The sequence below is a fragment of the Enhydra lutris genome, unplaced genomic scaffold, assembly GCF_002288905.1.
Source record: "Enhydra lutris kenyoni isolate GAN:26980312 unplaced genomic scaffold, ASM228890v2 scaffoldscaffold4, whole genome shotgun sequence".
Taxonomy (NCBI): domain Eukaryota; kingdom Metazoa; phylum Chordata; class Mammalia; order Carnivora; family Mustelidae; genus Enhydra; species Enhydra lutris.
Window position 1 is genome coordinate 11,116,916 of NW_019154088.1, and position 16,353 is coordinate 11,133,268.

Below are 16,353 nucleotides of genomic sequence, written 5' to 3' on the forward strand. Positions count from 1 at the left end.
GGAACTACAGGTGCACACAAGTGGTGAAACTCCCAGAAACTAAGCACAAAGCAGCAGCTGGGAGTGTCCAGGGCTAATCAATGACTTCAACCACCTTAGGTGCTCGGGAGACAGGCTGGTGGGAGTTCAGGGCCAGGCACAGAGAATCAACCCTGGCTTTCTGTTGAGATCTCAGAAGCACTGCATTCTAGGTGTGTGGCCAAACCAAAAAGGGCCCAGCCCTCATAAGACTTCAAAATTCCCATGTCTGCAGAGATTCTCAAATCTCTCTGTCAAGGTCCATCCTCTCTGGGGCTTGTTAACCAGTTAGGGACCATTTCCATTTGAATTTTTTGTTCTCACCCTGCCTCAAACGTCCTGCTCCTAACTTCTATCCACCTTTGATAACATTACTCTCCCAAAAAAGGAATGAGGTCATTATCAAGTTTTATCCTTTAAAAACTTTTAAATCTATTCTTTCTTCTTCATTTCTATTGCCCTAGCCAAATCTAATGTAGGCTTTTAACACTTCACATATAGAATACAACAACTTTCACTAATGACCCTTCTGTGATCTATTCCTATCAAGTGACCCATATAACTTGGCACTTGATTATCTACGGACCAGATTGTTCTTACTTGATTTTAAGCTTCTTAAAGCAGAGGCCATGAGATATTTTATTGTATCCCTTATAAGCAGTGGTTCCAGCTCACATGTGGAAGAAGAGATGGTAGGTATTCCTAACATATGAATGATACTGTAATTGGGCATAACACAATAAACACCATAACATGCTGTCAAAAGATGACCATGAGGCACCTGGGTGGCACAGTCGGTGAGGCACCTGACTCTTGATTCCAACTGAGGTCATGATCTCAGGGTCATGAGACAGAGTTCCACGTCCAACTCCATGCATTGAGCCTGTTTAAGATTTTCTGTCCCTCTCCCTCTGCCTGCCTACTGCATCAGTACACTCACGCACTCACTTTCAAAAAAAAAAAAAAAAAGAAAAAAGAAAAAGATGACCAGATGACCTTGGGATATAGAGTTACAACTCATTAGTAACCAAACGGTCAACTCTACCTCTTACATCTTTTATCCATTCTCTTCTCTTCATTCTTAGACTGACCATTCCCATCATCTTCTACGACAGAGCCTCCTAAATGATCTTCCTGCCTCTACTAGTACCAATACTTTCCTATCATCAACTGCAGGATGACTTTCTCTAAAATACAAATTGGATCGTATCTCTCTTACTTTAAAGCCCACCAAGATGGAAGTCCACCTACATTAACAAAGCATATAGGGCTATCAAGAACTTGTCCCTCCTCACTTCCTAAGCTTTAACCTGAGGCCTAGCACATAACAAATGCTCAGTAAAGGTTTGCTCAACAAATGAATTTACGTTTGGATTAGGAAAGAATGAGGCCACATGAACAAAAGGCAAACCTATGACTGGGTTCACATTACAGAATAGGTTATCCTCATGAAACCCTAAATCAGTTCCAAACCACATCAATGTCATACTCAAAAAAATTTAAGCTTATTTTTCATGGTGTCATTCTTAAAATGAGATAGACTAGTTTAACCCATGACTCATTATTTGGCCCCAAATCATCAGGCTTGGTTTAATTTAGTAGAGCTACCTTTTGGTCCTGGCACACTTAGGCCTGAGCAGACAGAATGAAGGATCTTGTTTCACTTACACGAGAAGATAACAGTTTTTGAGTAGCAGCTCATTCTGTTGTTTTCTCACACAAGAAAACAGGAAAATGTCTGCCTTCTCCTTCTTTCCACACACACACTACTTTCTAGTGTTCTCCCACCAGACACTGACCTTGATGTTGAAGGTGACCACAGTGCCATTTGCCAGTCCTGCATAGAGGATTCGCCATCGACTGTGGAGGCAGAGAACCCGGTCTTCCAGCTGTAATTGCTCCACACACTCTCGTGTCTGACAAAAGTAGACAACACCTAATCAGCAGAGGTTAACAGCAAATAAAATGTGAAAGCAATCCTTCTTACAGCAGAGTGTGAAACGATTTTTGTGAGGAAGAAAATGTAGCATCCTCTATCTTATAGAAGACTATCTTAGAGTTGGCCAAAGACCCTCAACCTATAAACAAATATCGACTCTAATAATGTCACTCATGCTCCTAATTTGGAATGTAGAAATTCTTCAAAGGGCGCTAAGAATTGGGCCTTAGGGGCACCTGGGTGGCTCAGTAAGTTAAGACTTTGCCTTCAGCTCAGGTCATGATCCCAGGGACCTGGGATCAAACCCCACATAGGGCTCTCTGCTCAGCGGGGAGCCTGCTTCCTCCACTCTCTGCCTACTTGTGATCTCTGTCTGTCAAAAAAATAAATAAACTTAAAAAAAAAAAAAAAAAGGCGTGGGGTTTAAAATTTTTTTTTTTTAAGATTTTATTTATTTATTTGACAGACAGAAATCACAAGTAGGCAGAGAGGCAGGCAGAGAGAGAGGAGGAAGCAGACTCCCTGCGGAGCAGAGAGCCCGATGCAGGGCTCAATCCCAGGACCCCGGGATCATGACCCAAGCCGAAGGCAGAGGCTTTAACCCGCTAAGCCACCCAGGCGCCCCTGGGTCTTAAACTTTTAAATGAAGTAGCCAAAAGGAAAGCTGCCTTTGACATCTAAAAAGGAAAATAAAGATTACAATTGTATATTTGATACTTTTATTAATCATGTATGTGCTTGCCTGTAATTGATTGTCTACTTCAACAGACACGCCTCCTTCAAACCAGTGCCAGGTTGGCTGATCCATAATTAGCTGAGCAGCTTTAAAAATATATAGAACCCCAAGCTTCTTCCTCAATCCATGAGATTCTAATTCAGTAGGCTCTGGAATGTGCATTTAAAAAAAAAAATTTCTTGGGGTGCCTGGGTGGCTCAGGGGGTGAAGCCTCTGCCTTCGGCTCGGGTTGTGGTCTCAGGGTCCTGGGATTGAGCCCCACACTGAGCTCTCTGCTCAGCAGAGAGTCTGCTTCTCCCTCTCTCTCTGCCTGCCTCTCTACCTACTTGTGATCTCTGTCAAATAAATAAATAAAATCTTTTTAAAAAATTTTCTTTACTAATTCTAATGCATATCCAGGTTAAATAAGTACTGTTTGATCTCACTTTCAAGAAATGATTTCCATGAATTTCCCGACCTGGTTTATACTAGCAATTCTAGTTACCTAGGTAATCTGGCCCTGTTGCTAGTAAGACGGTGAGCACTCAAGATTTGTTACTGAATGACACTAACCAATGAAAGGCCCAAGTATAGCTTTTAGACAGGACTGGAAACAGATGTTAAAATCATGATGGTTAGAAGGATGGACAAGCTGTGGGTAGGGTGATAAAAGCTACAGGCCGGTGATGCATAAACAGTGAATCTTGGAACACTGAGAAAGTAAAGTTAAAAGAAAAAAGAAAAAAAGCTATAGGCTGTCAAAGCTTTTGACCTCTTTTCCCAACCTTCTTTTATAAAGAGTCAGTCTCCGAAATTATTCAATTTTCTCCCATAAAACTACAAATATAAATGCCACGTATAAAACTGTGAAATATAGGAAAAAGACAGTAAATATGCCCAAATGTTAAAATTCATGTTGCCTCTGGTTAACTCACGTGAGATCTTTTCATAGTTTTTATAGGGCAATCAGATACATAATGTAGTAAAAAAAGAAGAGTCCTTTTGAGATATGAGTGGTCGCTGACAAGCATCTAGTCACCCACAAACTCCAACGGAAAGGTACAACAAGATTAATAACAACATTCCGTAAACTCAGTTGATAAAGCAGCGGCAGGGTTTGAGAGGATGGACTCCAATTTTGAAAGAAGTTCTACTGGGGGTTAAACGCTATCAAACAGCACTACACGCAACAGAGAAGTGGTTCATGAAAGGAAGAGTCAATTATGGAGGCAAACTTCACTGCGGTCTTATTTTAAGAAAATGCCGCAACCACCCCCACATCTGTCAGGGGCCACCAACACTGAGGCAGGACCTCCCACCAGCAAAAAGACTACAGCTCGCTGAAAACGCAGATGATGGCTAACATTTGTTTAGCAATAAAGTATTCTTTTTCTTCTTTTTTATTTTTCCTTCTTTTCCCCTCTCTGTGGAGGAGAGAAAAAAGTATTTCTTAATTAAGGTACATACACTGTCTTTTCAGATAAAATGCCACTGCATACCTCACAGAATATAGCATCAACGTAACTTTTATGTTCACCGGGAAACCAAAAAATTCCTTTGACTCATTTTATTATGATGTTCACACCTCACTGCAGTGGTCTGGAACCCAACCTGCAGTATCTTTGAGGTATGTCTGTGCCAAAATTGGCTCAAAGAATAAGAAAGTGGGCAGAATCAACCATCTGTCTCCACTCTGCCTAGTAAATAACAGCCAAAGCAGCTTAATATGATCATTTCTGATTTCTCTGGACTCACTCACCTTGACATTATAGCAGCGAATGGTATGGTCACTGGAACCAGTGTAAAGAGCAGCATTCTTCCCGGAGATCTGGGTAACCAGGAGGCAGTTCACTTTGGAGACGTGTCCCTCAAAGACACCAATGCACTTCCGACTCTAAAGTCAAGCACGTATCAGATCACTACTTGTGGATACATAAGCGTTAGAGAACACATTTCCTCCACAACAGCAAAAATGCCAAAACACACAGTTTGCTGCTGTATCCTTAGTGCCTCGGTTAGTGCCTGGTATACGAAGGGTGCTCCGTAAATACCTGTTTACTAAATGCCCAGTAAACAGTCACATGAACTAAATATCTGCAACTCTGTTATCTGAGCCATTCCAAAAATACTTAGGGCGATCTGCTGTAAGATAGATCAGAATTTTAATTAATGCATGGGGCAAGGTTCTCCAACTTAGGACCAAAGCTCTGACAAATCCAAACTGCAGCTGATTTTCCAAATAAGTTCCTGCATTTTATCAGCAACTTATGAATGTTCCACAACATTCAGAGATGTGTCCTATGCCATCACGGGCCGCAGTGGTCCAGGGATGGTTTCACAGGAGAGCATCCTAAATGTTACCTTTGTGCAAAGATGGAGACCCACTTAGAATGTGCATACATACATTTATCTTGCAATTTAGAATTAGAGCCAATCCCCCAAATGTTACACTTCTATTTCCTGGTACCACTGCTTCCTTCCTTCTGTCGTCCCTGTTGCCCCTTCCCATCACTAGCCTAACGGAACCTAGACACCTGTTGCCTAGAGTGAACACATTTTCATGGTCCATTATCTAACCTTTTGACTTTCAAGACTTCAGCCATTTCAAATACTTTCGTGGTGTCTGTTCTGACAATGAAGTATTCCGAAAGCTTCTTGGCTATCACCTTTGATAAGCAAAATTAGTTTGACACACACCAAATTCAAAACTCATTCTATGAAAAGTTCATTCTATGAAAACTGAGACAATGAGCATCAGATTATACTAAGTGTTGGGTACAAGAATACTGTTGCTCTCCTTAATAACTTGGGACAATTAATCAACTGTGAGGAAAAATGCCTCCTCTAATACTTCCCTGATACTCATTCTAACCTATTATGTCGCAGCTACATGAAGGACCTCATCGGCAACACGAGGACCAGAACCCAATTGGACAAGCCCTACTGCGGGCCAATCGGTTGTTCACGGTCTAGCATAGGACCCATTTTTACAGGGTTGGGAGGAAAAAGAAACCCCAGGGCCTTCTGAAATCTGTCTGTGAGCAGGAGGAGAACTAGCTTTAGAAAGAGGTGACAACAGAGAAAGCAGAATGGACAGAGAGGAAGAAGCTAAGTCCCCAGTGACCCTGCTAAGCCATGGCATCAACCTCATCTATAGCTAGTCTAAAACTCACCTCATCTTTGGACAGAAAATGGATTCCTCTACTGTCTAAGACAGTGTGGCCTGGAGTCCTGCAAAAACATTCCAACTGATTTATCAACTCACCACCAGATTATAAGCTCGGACAGTTTTATCTGCTGAACAGGTGTACAGTAAGTTCCCAAATATCTGAATTGCATTCACTGCGGCTTGGTGCCCCTCAAAGCTCCCTTCTGTGGGCTCATCATCATCTCCTGGCTCGGAAGATATTTCTGGAAAACAAGAGTATGTTTCAGAGACGTGCCTGCTTTTGTCTGAAAAGATACTAAAAAATCAAAACCATTACAGATTATAGTGGTCCCTGGATTCTCCTTAAAACTTAGTTCCCCTAGCAAAACACATTTTTCATTAATGATCTTCATTATAAAGACTTTATAACAAGAGAAGGCAGAGAAGGTCTCTCACATAGGAGAAAAGATAGATACTTATTTTTTGAGTGAATCTGGGAAGTACCAAATCTCTCTCCATATCCTTTCTTCTGCTGCCAAGTTGTTCGGTTGAATAAGACATTATTCTTTATGCAGTTCCTTCTCAAAGCAAAAACCCCGGGGAGGCAATGAAACCTTAATAGTCATTAGCTGAACAGATATGACAGATGGGAATAAGAAACTAAAAAGGCCAGATTTAGGATTTACAGATACCATAATTGCTGGTCAAAGCAATCCTCTTGCTGACAATCACCCCCCCAACACCATTCTATAGGCTTACTTAAACCATGGCTCTAATATCTACAAGCCTCTTTTTCTGTAGCTAATTTAAATGAAGCTGAATAACCAATACCTGAAGAGTTCTTTGAGCCTTTTATGGAGGAGATCACGGTCTGAGTTTCTGCCACACTACAAAATAATAGCAAACGTCTTTTTAGCACCTGTGAATAGGAGGCCGTAAAACTTAAATTTTCCTGACATAAAATGGGCAACACAGCAATCAGTTTTTCCACCTGGGATTTCTATATGAAAGGAAATGTAAGTACAGTAAATATTTACAACACAAATGAGAAAGCAGAAAATCTCCATTGGCAAGGTTTGATTCTTCCATACCCAGAATCTCTACTGATTTCCTTTTCATCTGATTCATTTAAACAGTGATTCATAATCAAAAGTTCTATCTTTTAAGAAACGAATAAGGGTAAAAGCTGTTCTGACTGGACTGGCACAACATCCTCACCTTACAGGGATACCATCTTTATAACGAGTGCCAATCTCACTGGTAGAGCTAACTTCATCACAGCCAGAACGAGACGTTTCTAAAGAGTTTTGCTCTGTGGAGTTCCAAATATCCTTTTTAGATGGGCTGTCTGGTTTCTCTTCTCCAGATTCAGAAGAATCAATGGCCACCACTTCCAACTGAGGGTTAGGGATCTCTAGGACTTCCAGAGACGAGTCACTATCTGGCTCATCCCTGACACTCTCTTGTTCTGGGCCAGTTCTGCTATCTTCCCAGGTGGAGGTTGTCACCTTCCCCCCTTTAGTTGACTTTCCGGTCTTTACTTTCCTTACAGGTTTAGCAGTAAATACATCCTGTTCAGTATCACTGTTCTCAGGAACATGAGCAGCCCGAAGTGTTTTCTTCTTCCTAAGTTTCTTCTTTTTCTTGTTTCCCCGAGTTTCAGCCGATGTCAAGGTAGACTCTGCCTGTTGCTCAGGCTGGTCAGCTGGAGAGTGGGGCTCCCTCTCTACAGGGGTTTCAGAAACAAACGACAATCTTGGAAAAGAACTCGTACAGGCCTCAGACCCGCTGTTGCCTTTGACTGGCTCTTCATCTTCTTTATTTATGCCTGGAAGATCAGTTGGTTGGGAAGAGGGCACATTTCCTCTGTTCCTGGTGTTTCCTTGCTCTGTGGAAAACTTCAGTTCTTGGCTGGGCTCGTGGAAACTTTCTGTGACCTCTGACAAGGACAATGTTGCAGTGATGAGTGGATAGACTGAACAACTGTCACTATTCTCGCCTGAATTGAGAAGGAAAAAAAATTATTGCATCTTCTTTTGTGTCTGCTGTTTATCATTATAAACTGCCATTTTTTTTTTTTAAGATTTTATTTATTTATTTGACAGAGAGAGATCGCAAGTAGGCAGAGAGGCAGGCAGAGAGAGAGGGAGGAAGCAGGCTCCCTGCCGTGCAGGGAGCCCGATGTGGGGCTTGATCCCAGGACCCTGGGATCATGACCCAAGCCAAAGGCAGAGGCTTAACCCATTGAGCCACTCAGGCGCCCATAAACTGCCATTATTTATCAACGATTGAATCTCTATCAAATAATGACCTTTCAGTGATATGTGAACAAAGCTACAATTGTTAAAGCGGTTATCTCACCCCTCAGCTTCCCATAACCTACAGAAATTTCTACGATAGCACTTACTACACTTGGCCCTGCACTGATCTCACAAATAACATGCATGTCTTATACCACACAAAAACTCTTCATGGGGGAAAAAAAAAAAACTCTTTATGGGCACAGATTGTTTCTACCAATCTCTTTTCTTTCTTGTTTGACATGTTCACATATTTAACATCATGTTTTATTCTTGGTAGACATTTAAATATCTACTCGGCTAACCTTAATTTCTCCAATGTTTTCACGATGCTATTTTACCAGTACATCAGCCAGTGTGGCTACATAACAGTAGTTAAAAAGTCCGCTGACTTAAAAATGTCTATTTTCTTTGACTTAGTTATTATTTCATGTGGAGGAATTTAAACTGATGAAATAATCACAGACATACTCAAAGACATACACAATGTAGTGTTACAAAGAATACTAAAAAAAAAAAAAAGGATAAAAAGCAAATATTCAAAGAAGATTATAAATAACTGTATCCATATTATGCAACTCCTCAAGTATTATTCAACTAATAAAATTAAAGTATTTCAGATAAATTATTTTTATGACAGGAAAATGATCATGAGAAATCAAGTAGAAAAAAGGTTATAACAGACTATGATTTTCCTTTTGTATAAAGTCTATGGATAAACACACAAACATTTATAATTTAGGATTGAAATAATATATAACAAAATAACACCTAATTTTTATGCTTACATCTTTTTTTTTTTTTAAGAATATATTTATTTATTCATGAGAGACAGAGAGAGAGGTAGAGGGAGAAGCAGGCTTCCTGTGGAACAGGGAGCCCAATGTGGGACTCGATCCTAGGACCTGGGATCATGACCTAAGCTGAAGGCAGATGCTTAACCATCTGAGACACCCACGTGCCCAGTCTTCGATCTTTTTACAGTGAACATGAATTATTTTGCAGAGGAAGAAATCTAATAAAAGACATTTTAAAAAATCTTAGCTTAAAAAGTCACTATAATACTTCTTTGCCAATTTAAAAAAAAAAAATTGAATACTACTCACACAACAGCAACAAAATTCCAGATGAAAGATAATATACATTCAAGGTAGATATCTAGATTAGTGTTATAACAGGTAGCAAAATCTAGGGTAATTCTTCAGACTTTTTCTGTTCAGATCACACAGTGCCAGTTTATTTTTAAACTGTCAATATAGCACCACTACAGTTATACAAACTTCAGGTAATGTTAAAAATAGCTTAGAAGTTATTCTCAAATGGTGACCAGGTGGGTGTAGTTTATGAAAAGAGTAAAAACTGGCTATTTCTCAAAACCACTCAAGTTGTTAATGATTCCAACTCCATTGTCCTCTGCCTTTCATCATGAGCACCTCTCTCAGGCTTAAATTAAACCTGCCTTGCCTTTAAATGGTAAAGGTAAGTGCTAAGAAATTCAGAGGATATAGCTTATCTAGGAAGTTGACTGAGTAACTTCAACTCCACTCATCTCACAAAAAAATAATTCTGCACCAATCCTCATTATGGAACTTCTTAGGTGCTAATGCAAAGTCAATTTAGTAATCCCAAATAAGGGAAATTGAGGAAAAATTACTGATGTTTAAATAATCGTCGTAGAAATGCCTGGGTGGCTCAGTCAGTTGAGTGACGGACTCTTGATTTCAGCTCAGGTACTGATCTCACAGTTATGAGCTCAACCCCCGAGTCAGGCTCTGCACTGGACATGGAGCCTGTTTAAGATTCTCTCTCTCCTTGGGGCGCCTGGGTGGCTCGGTGGGTTAAAGCCTCTGCCTTCGGCTCAGGTCATGGTCTCAGGGTCCTGGGATCAAGCCCCACATTTGGCTCTCTGCTCAGCAGGGAGCCTGCTTCATCCCTCTCTCTCTGCCTGCCTCTCTGCCTACTTGTGATCTTGTGATCTCTGTCAAATAAATAAATAAAATCTTTAAAAAAAAAAAAAAGATTCTCTCTCTCCCTCTGTGCCTCCCCCACCACAAGCACACACACACTCTCTCTCTCTCTCTCTCTCTCTCTCTCTCAAAAATAAATAAGCAATCCTCCCTAAATGAAGGAAATCAAGAAAAATTAATTCTAGCAACTTCCGTTTTAATGGGGCAAATATGACTACATCATTGACCTAAAACTGCCCTAGACCCACTTCCGGGTTGCTCTTAACCCACAGAAAAGCTTACATACTATTAGCTTGTGGTAATTCCTTGGACACATTGCCAGAAGAGCCTTGTGACACAGCATTCACACCCTCGTCGTGTTCAGGAGACATGGGTTCTTGTTTAATCTGAATTGAGGAGTCTGGAGCAGGAACACTGCCATGAGCTTGGAAAGTAGGAGATGTGGTTACTTGGAGAGGGACTCCAGTGGACGACGGAGACATGTGCGAAGATGGAGGCTCCAGAAAAACTGGGAAAAAGGGAGTAGGTAGCAGTGTGGCATCAGCAGATGTCTGAGATCTACTGTTCCTTTGCTCTCGTGGAAGGCTATAAGGAACCTGGTCTGGGCGCTCGGAAGGTTCATATGTTTCTAGAACGGGAAACATACGTACGAACAAATGCAAAAATGTTTTCTAAAAAATCACTCATTTCAGAGCCAATTTGTATTCCTAAACATTACAAGAGAATTCTGAAGTCCCTGATAATTCTTTGAAATATGTTGTCATAAAATCTATATGACCAACAAGGACACAGGCAGAACAGGCATTAGTATTCCATTTTTAAATTTTAAGTGACCTACCCAAAGTCATATAGTTACTAATAGAAGAGCCAAGATCTGAACCCAGGTCTTTTGATTCCTAACCCAAGGCTCTTTCTGCGACATACTGCCCCCGCTGCTAAGCATTTTTGGGGTGTACAATCACCCCAAAAGCAAGGAGACAGGAGAGAAAACATACGACCTTTCCATGACTACTTCAATACCCCTGTATAGACAATGAAGAAATAAACAAGCTACAGAGGATCCAATCCATCAGATGCTCTCCGAATACCTTGTAATCCCTGCAGGATCTGTATTCTATGGGTCCTCAGCGCACTCATCTCCATAGTTATCTAAAAATAAAGTAACTGGTTAGGCATTTTGAAATCCAACTTTAGAGATGATCTGTTCTCATTAAATGTTCCATCAGCTGTTACCTGCTGCTTGAGCATCAGAAGCCTCTGAACTTCAACATATGCCGCCTGCAGGGCTGCCCGGGCTTGCAGAAGGTTGTTATCCATGCACTGCAGGGATCTGCTCAGTTCTTCCTCCCTCAAAGAAATATTCAGCAGCTGGTCAACCTGAGAACGTTCTGCCAAGAGAAACCATAAGGCTCAGTTTAATACTGGAGATTTCTTCTTAGTAAGATAGATCCTCAGAAGGTAGAACTATAGCAATTCTCTAGGAGAAACTTTTATTTTCTCTCCAATAGGTCACTGGAGACTCATCCAATCTCACAAGTCACATAGTCAAGACTGATGTCAGAGCCAACCCAAAAGTGAGAATTGGTAAGATGAAAGTAACTCATAGGTTCAAGTTTGCCACGACATAGTACCATCTTACCTTATCACCATCTTCTACCACTTCCCTCCCAAGTGAAATCTTTGTCCCAGGCAAAGCAACTGTTGTACATTTCATTTCCCATTTTTCCTTTATCTACCACCCTCTTCCCTATGATTTTTGCTTAGGTTAGACTCCAGATGTGAATGGCTTCCCCTCTCTTCCCAATTCATATTTTTCTAGTCTCTTAGCTAACATAAAATAGTTCACTTTATTAGAGAAAATGTCCTGAAGAAAATATAGCTTCAAAATAGTACATTTAAATTACTTTAAGTAAACTGTCCTACCACGTGTATGTATTTGTCATCTTAATGTCTGTCTCCTTCCCGTTCAGGAAATCAAGACCTCTACCCTAAACTCCAGATCCACATACCCAACTATTACCTTGATATCTTTACTGAGGTGTCTCTAAGATCCTTTCACTCAAAGAATTCAAAAGGGAACTTGTCATCTTCCTCGACCCTCAACTTGCTCCTATCATGGACTTTTCTAGCTCTACAAATGATACCAACATCTCCAAAGATGCCTCAGCCAGAAACTGGGGTCATCCTCAAATCCTACCTTATCTATCACATCCAACCACCCAAGTTCATCCAATTACTTTCCACACTAGCCCTTACACCAGAAAGGGTTCAGAGTTAGAAAAAGCAAGTATCATAGAAGTGTATCATGAGAGAGCGACTCTAACAACTTCCCTCAATTCAAGTAAGAGAAGCAACAAAGATATCTCAGAAATGGAAATTGAGAGAAATGGCTATAAACTACCAAGAGAAGGCAATATCTTTACTAAATGGCCTATTCCTCTCCATCACTGAAAGAGACCAATGAGACTTTCTGACTTTATACTGAACTCAATTAGCTTATGGGTCTATGTGGCATCAAATATTTCTCCTATAGCTGTAACTGGATATGGTAGAAAATCAAACTTTTCTATGCCCTTAAGCAGGACAACAAAAATGTCAAAAAATAATAATAAATGGGGGATGAGTGTTTGATAACCACAAGCTATACTCTGTGTCAAGGTGTAAAAAGGCTGAATTGCTATAAGAACAATTTCTGTCAGAATATTTCACATTATACCTTTCTTTCCTTTGATTTTCCTTCTTTTGTTTTTTCTTTCAAGACTTGGGAGTTCGGGAGAAGATCCATCCTGAGAAGAGAAAGAAAACTGAGTAATATTAAATGTGTAAAGGCCATTACCCAGGAAGGGAAAAAACAATTCTAAGACCATTATACAATATTCTTCATTATTGCTACCATCTCTAACAGGACACTAGGAATCTCATGCACAAGGTCTGAACTCAAAAATTAACTGAATGTACATGATTAAAAAACTTGGCACCTGGGTGGCACAGTCGGTTAGGCGTCCAACTTCAAGTTTCAGCTCAGGTCATGATCTCGGTGTCCTGCATCAGGCTCTGTGCTCAGCATGGAGCCTGCCTGGGCATTCTCTCTCCCTCTCCTTCTGTCCCTCCTGCTTGTGCGCAAGCTTGAGCTCTCTCCCCCTCCTTCCCTCCTTTAAATCAATTAGAATCTTTTTTTAATCTTTTTTTTTTAAGATTTTATTTATTTATTTGATAGAGAGAGAGATCACAAGTAGACAGAGATGCAGGCAGGGAGAGGGAGAAGCAGGCTCCCCGCTGAGCAGAGAGCATGATGTGGGGCTCGATCCCAGGACCCTGAGACCATGACCTGAGCCGAAGGCAGAGGCTTTAACCCACTGAGCCACCCAGGTACCCAAAATCAATTAAAATTTTAAAAAACAAACAAACAAACAAACAAACAAACAAAAAACCCCCAGAATAGAACCTGAGGTCAAGCACCTTCCTAGCATCCTAGAGGTGGTGAAGCACTGGGGCTAAGGCAAAGCATTTCACATTGGTAAAACAAAGTATAGTTAGAAGTATAGACAAAGCGGGGCACCTGGGTGGCTCAGTGGGTTAAGCCGCTGCCTTCGGCTCAGGTCATGATCTCAGGGTCCTGGGATTGAGTCCCACATCGGGCGGGCTCTCTGCTCAGCGGGGAGCCTGCTTCCCTCTCCCTCTCTCTCTGCCTGCCTCTCTGCCTACTTGTGATCTCTGTCAAATAAATAAATAAGACCTTAAAAAAAAAAAGAAGTATGGACAAAGCCAACAATGCATATACCTCATTTCACTGTGGCAGTTTCTACTTTACTAGGAAATCTTTGCAACAGAATCTTTACAACAAAAAGCTACACAGTCTACATGACAAGCCCTTAGATATGAGCTTTGTTACAGTACAAACTTTCATTGAACAATGTCACTACAGTGTTCAACTCAAAGGAGCAAAGCAAAGTGGGATTTGAACCCAGGTCTACAAGCCAAGCCCTTAACTACTCTGCTTTACTACCTCAGCCCCTTAATTAAGGAGGGCATGTGATGTAATGAGCACTGGGTATTATGTAAGACCAATGAATCACTGACCTCTACCTCTGAAACCAATAATACATTACACATTAATTAACCGAATTTAAATTTAAAAATGGGAAAAAATGCAAACACAAAAAAATGGAAGGTGAAAAAAATAAAATTTAAAAATAAAAATAAATAAAAAATAAAGGACATAGCCCATTTTCTCCCAGTGTCACATTCCAGACTGTATCACTACCAATAACTTTCTTCTTTTCAGAAAGGGTTCCTGAAAGGGTTAGGCCGTATTAGCGACAGAGATGACAGAAGAGAAGTAGTGTCAGTTAAGGAATGGCTTCTGAAAGGGCCAAGCTGGGTATGTGAGGTACAAAACACTGAGTAACAGAGACTAAAAATATTTCTAAGACTCTGTTCATATAGACGCACTCTAGTAGTATGAAAACTACCTTAGCGTTGAGCCCAACGGTCCTGGGTCTAACAAGCACTCACGGCCTACAAATGCAACACTAGAGTGCCTTTCTTGAGCAGCAGTTCAGAATGCATGGTGAAAACAGGGTTATAGCTGAAGACGTGGCTTACTCCTTAGTCAGGTGATACAAAGAATCACCGGCTTGGAGACTAGTTTTAGAGATGACTTCATATTTTCCTAGTACTATACATTCATATTTGATGACATCTCACTTAGTAGAATTACTCAGTGAAAGACACAAATAGGATAAGAACATGAAAGTAGGAGCCTCACAAACCTATGTCAGAGCAGGAAGCAGAGGGAGCCCAGCTACCCAGAGAAAATTAAACAGTTAAATCTTTCCTATAACAGCCAAGTCACCCCATGAAATGCCCTACAACCAGCATGGGCAATCATACTCACGCCAGTGGCTCTTCGTTTCTTCCGCACACTCTGGCCGTCGTTCTGTTCAGCCCCAGAGGTACAGCTACTGTCTGTGGCTGCGTCTGCCAAACTGGAGATTCCGAGGGCTGAGGATGTATTTGATGATAACGAGTTTCCTTCTCCATTACTCTCCTGGGTATTCTGGTTCTCTGAAGATGGCGTAGAACTCTCCTGGCTGTTCAGGTCTTTGGCCAAGTGCATCAAAGGTATCATTCGGTCAGAAGACAACTGCGCACTATGTCGCCTTGGACTCGCGACATTGTCAGCCCTTTCACCTGTTCTGAGCGAGGCAGCCACAGGTGTCACTTCCTGCTTAAGGCCCATGGTTGTTGTCTGACTCTGGGCAGCCCTCAAAGAGTTACTAGGTGAAAAAATCTGCTGGGGCTCATTTTCTTTACCTGTACCTTCCTCACTGAAGAAGCTATACACAGAAGGAGCTCTGTCCATGATCACGCTGCTCTCAGAGAGGCTTCGCTTCCTGGCCAGGCCAGGAGATGAAGAAATGGAAATGCCTTCCCACTGGAATCCTTCTAGATTGGACAGATCAGGCTCCCCATCCAAATCCAAGACCTCTTGTTCATTTTGAACTAAGGGCACCATTTCTATGCCAAACCTTCAGGAAAAAAAACAAAGAAAAAGCCCCGCAAATCACACATGGTTAGGGGAGAGGGGGCACCACTTAATGAGATTACAAATATACGTAAGATGGTTTCTGCCCTCAAGAAGCTCACAGTCTAGTAAGTGTTCCAGACGCAAAGTAAATAACCATCCGTAAGTACTACCATGTAACCAGTACTAAATTGGAGATTTGTGCCCAGTTATGAAAATACATTTGAGGAAGTAAAAATTCGGAGTTTTATTAGTTTGGAGTTTTTCTGAACCAACAACAAAAAATTTTTAAACAGCTCATAAGTCTGAGCCAAACAAACAAAAATATTTATTGAGCATTCACGAGTGCCAGGCACTAGGCTAAGAACAAGAACTTTAAAATCTCAATATTCGAGTGATGGAAAAGGTGCACAATAAATATGCTATTTCAACAGGGATAAAAATTGAGCCTGAAGGGCTGTATAATTATAATACAGCGGGCCGATTTTCACACAGCAAACCTATGTTGAATGCTGCTTTACCGTTCAGAAAAGTCTAGCTCCTCCACCTAGGAATACCACAATACTTAAGAGCAAGTATTTTGTGATCACAAATACAACGCCCAGAGTATATACAGAAGGGTAACGGTTTATAGGTAACAAGATAGTGACACTTAAAAACACCGCTCATTAAGAGTGAGAAGTAGAGGGGCACCTGGGTGGCTCAGTGGGTTAAAGCCTCTGCCTTCGGCTCAGGTCAT

The 16,353-nt window shown here is 41.1% G+C and overlaps 1 protein-coding gene across 3 annotated transcripts in view; it reads right to left on the bottom strand.

The window, feature by feature from the left end:
- LOC111158865 (zinc finger protein 106) overlaps positions 1-16,353 on the bottom strand; it is a 66,898-nt gene that overhangs the window by 10,740 nt on the left and 39,805 nt on the right. Inside the window, exons 6-15 of one of the 3 annotated variants that reach the window (XM_022521168.1) lie at positions 14,985-15,618; positions 12,804-12,873; positions 11,321-11,475; positions 11,176-11,236; positions 10,374-10,715; positions 7,039-7,819; positions 6,652-6,707; positions 5,938-6,083; positions 4,432-4,566; positions 1,818-1,934 (exon numbers count right to left, since the gene is read on the bottom strand). In XM_022521168.1, coding sequence (XP_022376876.1) covers positions 1,818-1,934; positions 4,432-4,566; positions 5,938-6,083; positions 6,652-6,707; positions 7,039-7,819; positions 10,374-10,715; positions 11,176-11,236; positions 11,321-11,475; positions 12,804-12,873; positions 14,985-15,618 — 2,497 coding nt within the window. The remainder of the gene's footprint in view (positions 1-1,817; positions 1,935-4,431; positions 4,567-5,937; positions 6,084-6,651; positions 6,708-7,038; positions 7,820-10,373; positions 10,716-11,175; positions 11,237-11,320; positions 11,476-12,803; positions 12,874-14,984; positions 15,619-16,353) is intronic. The other 2 variants (XM_022521178.1, XM_022521172.1) reach the window with 2 other exon arrangements.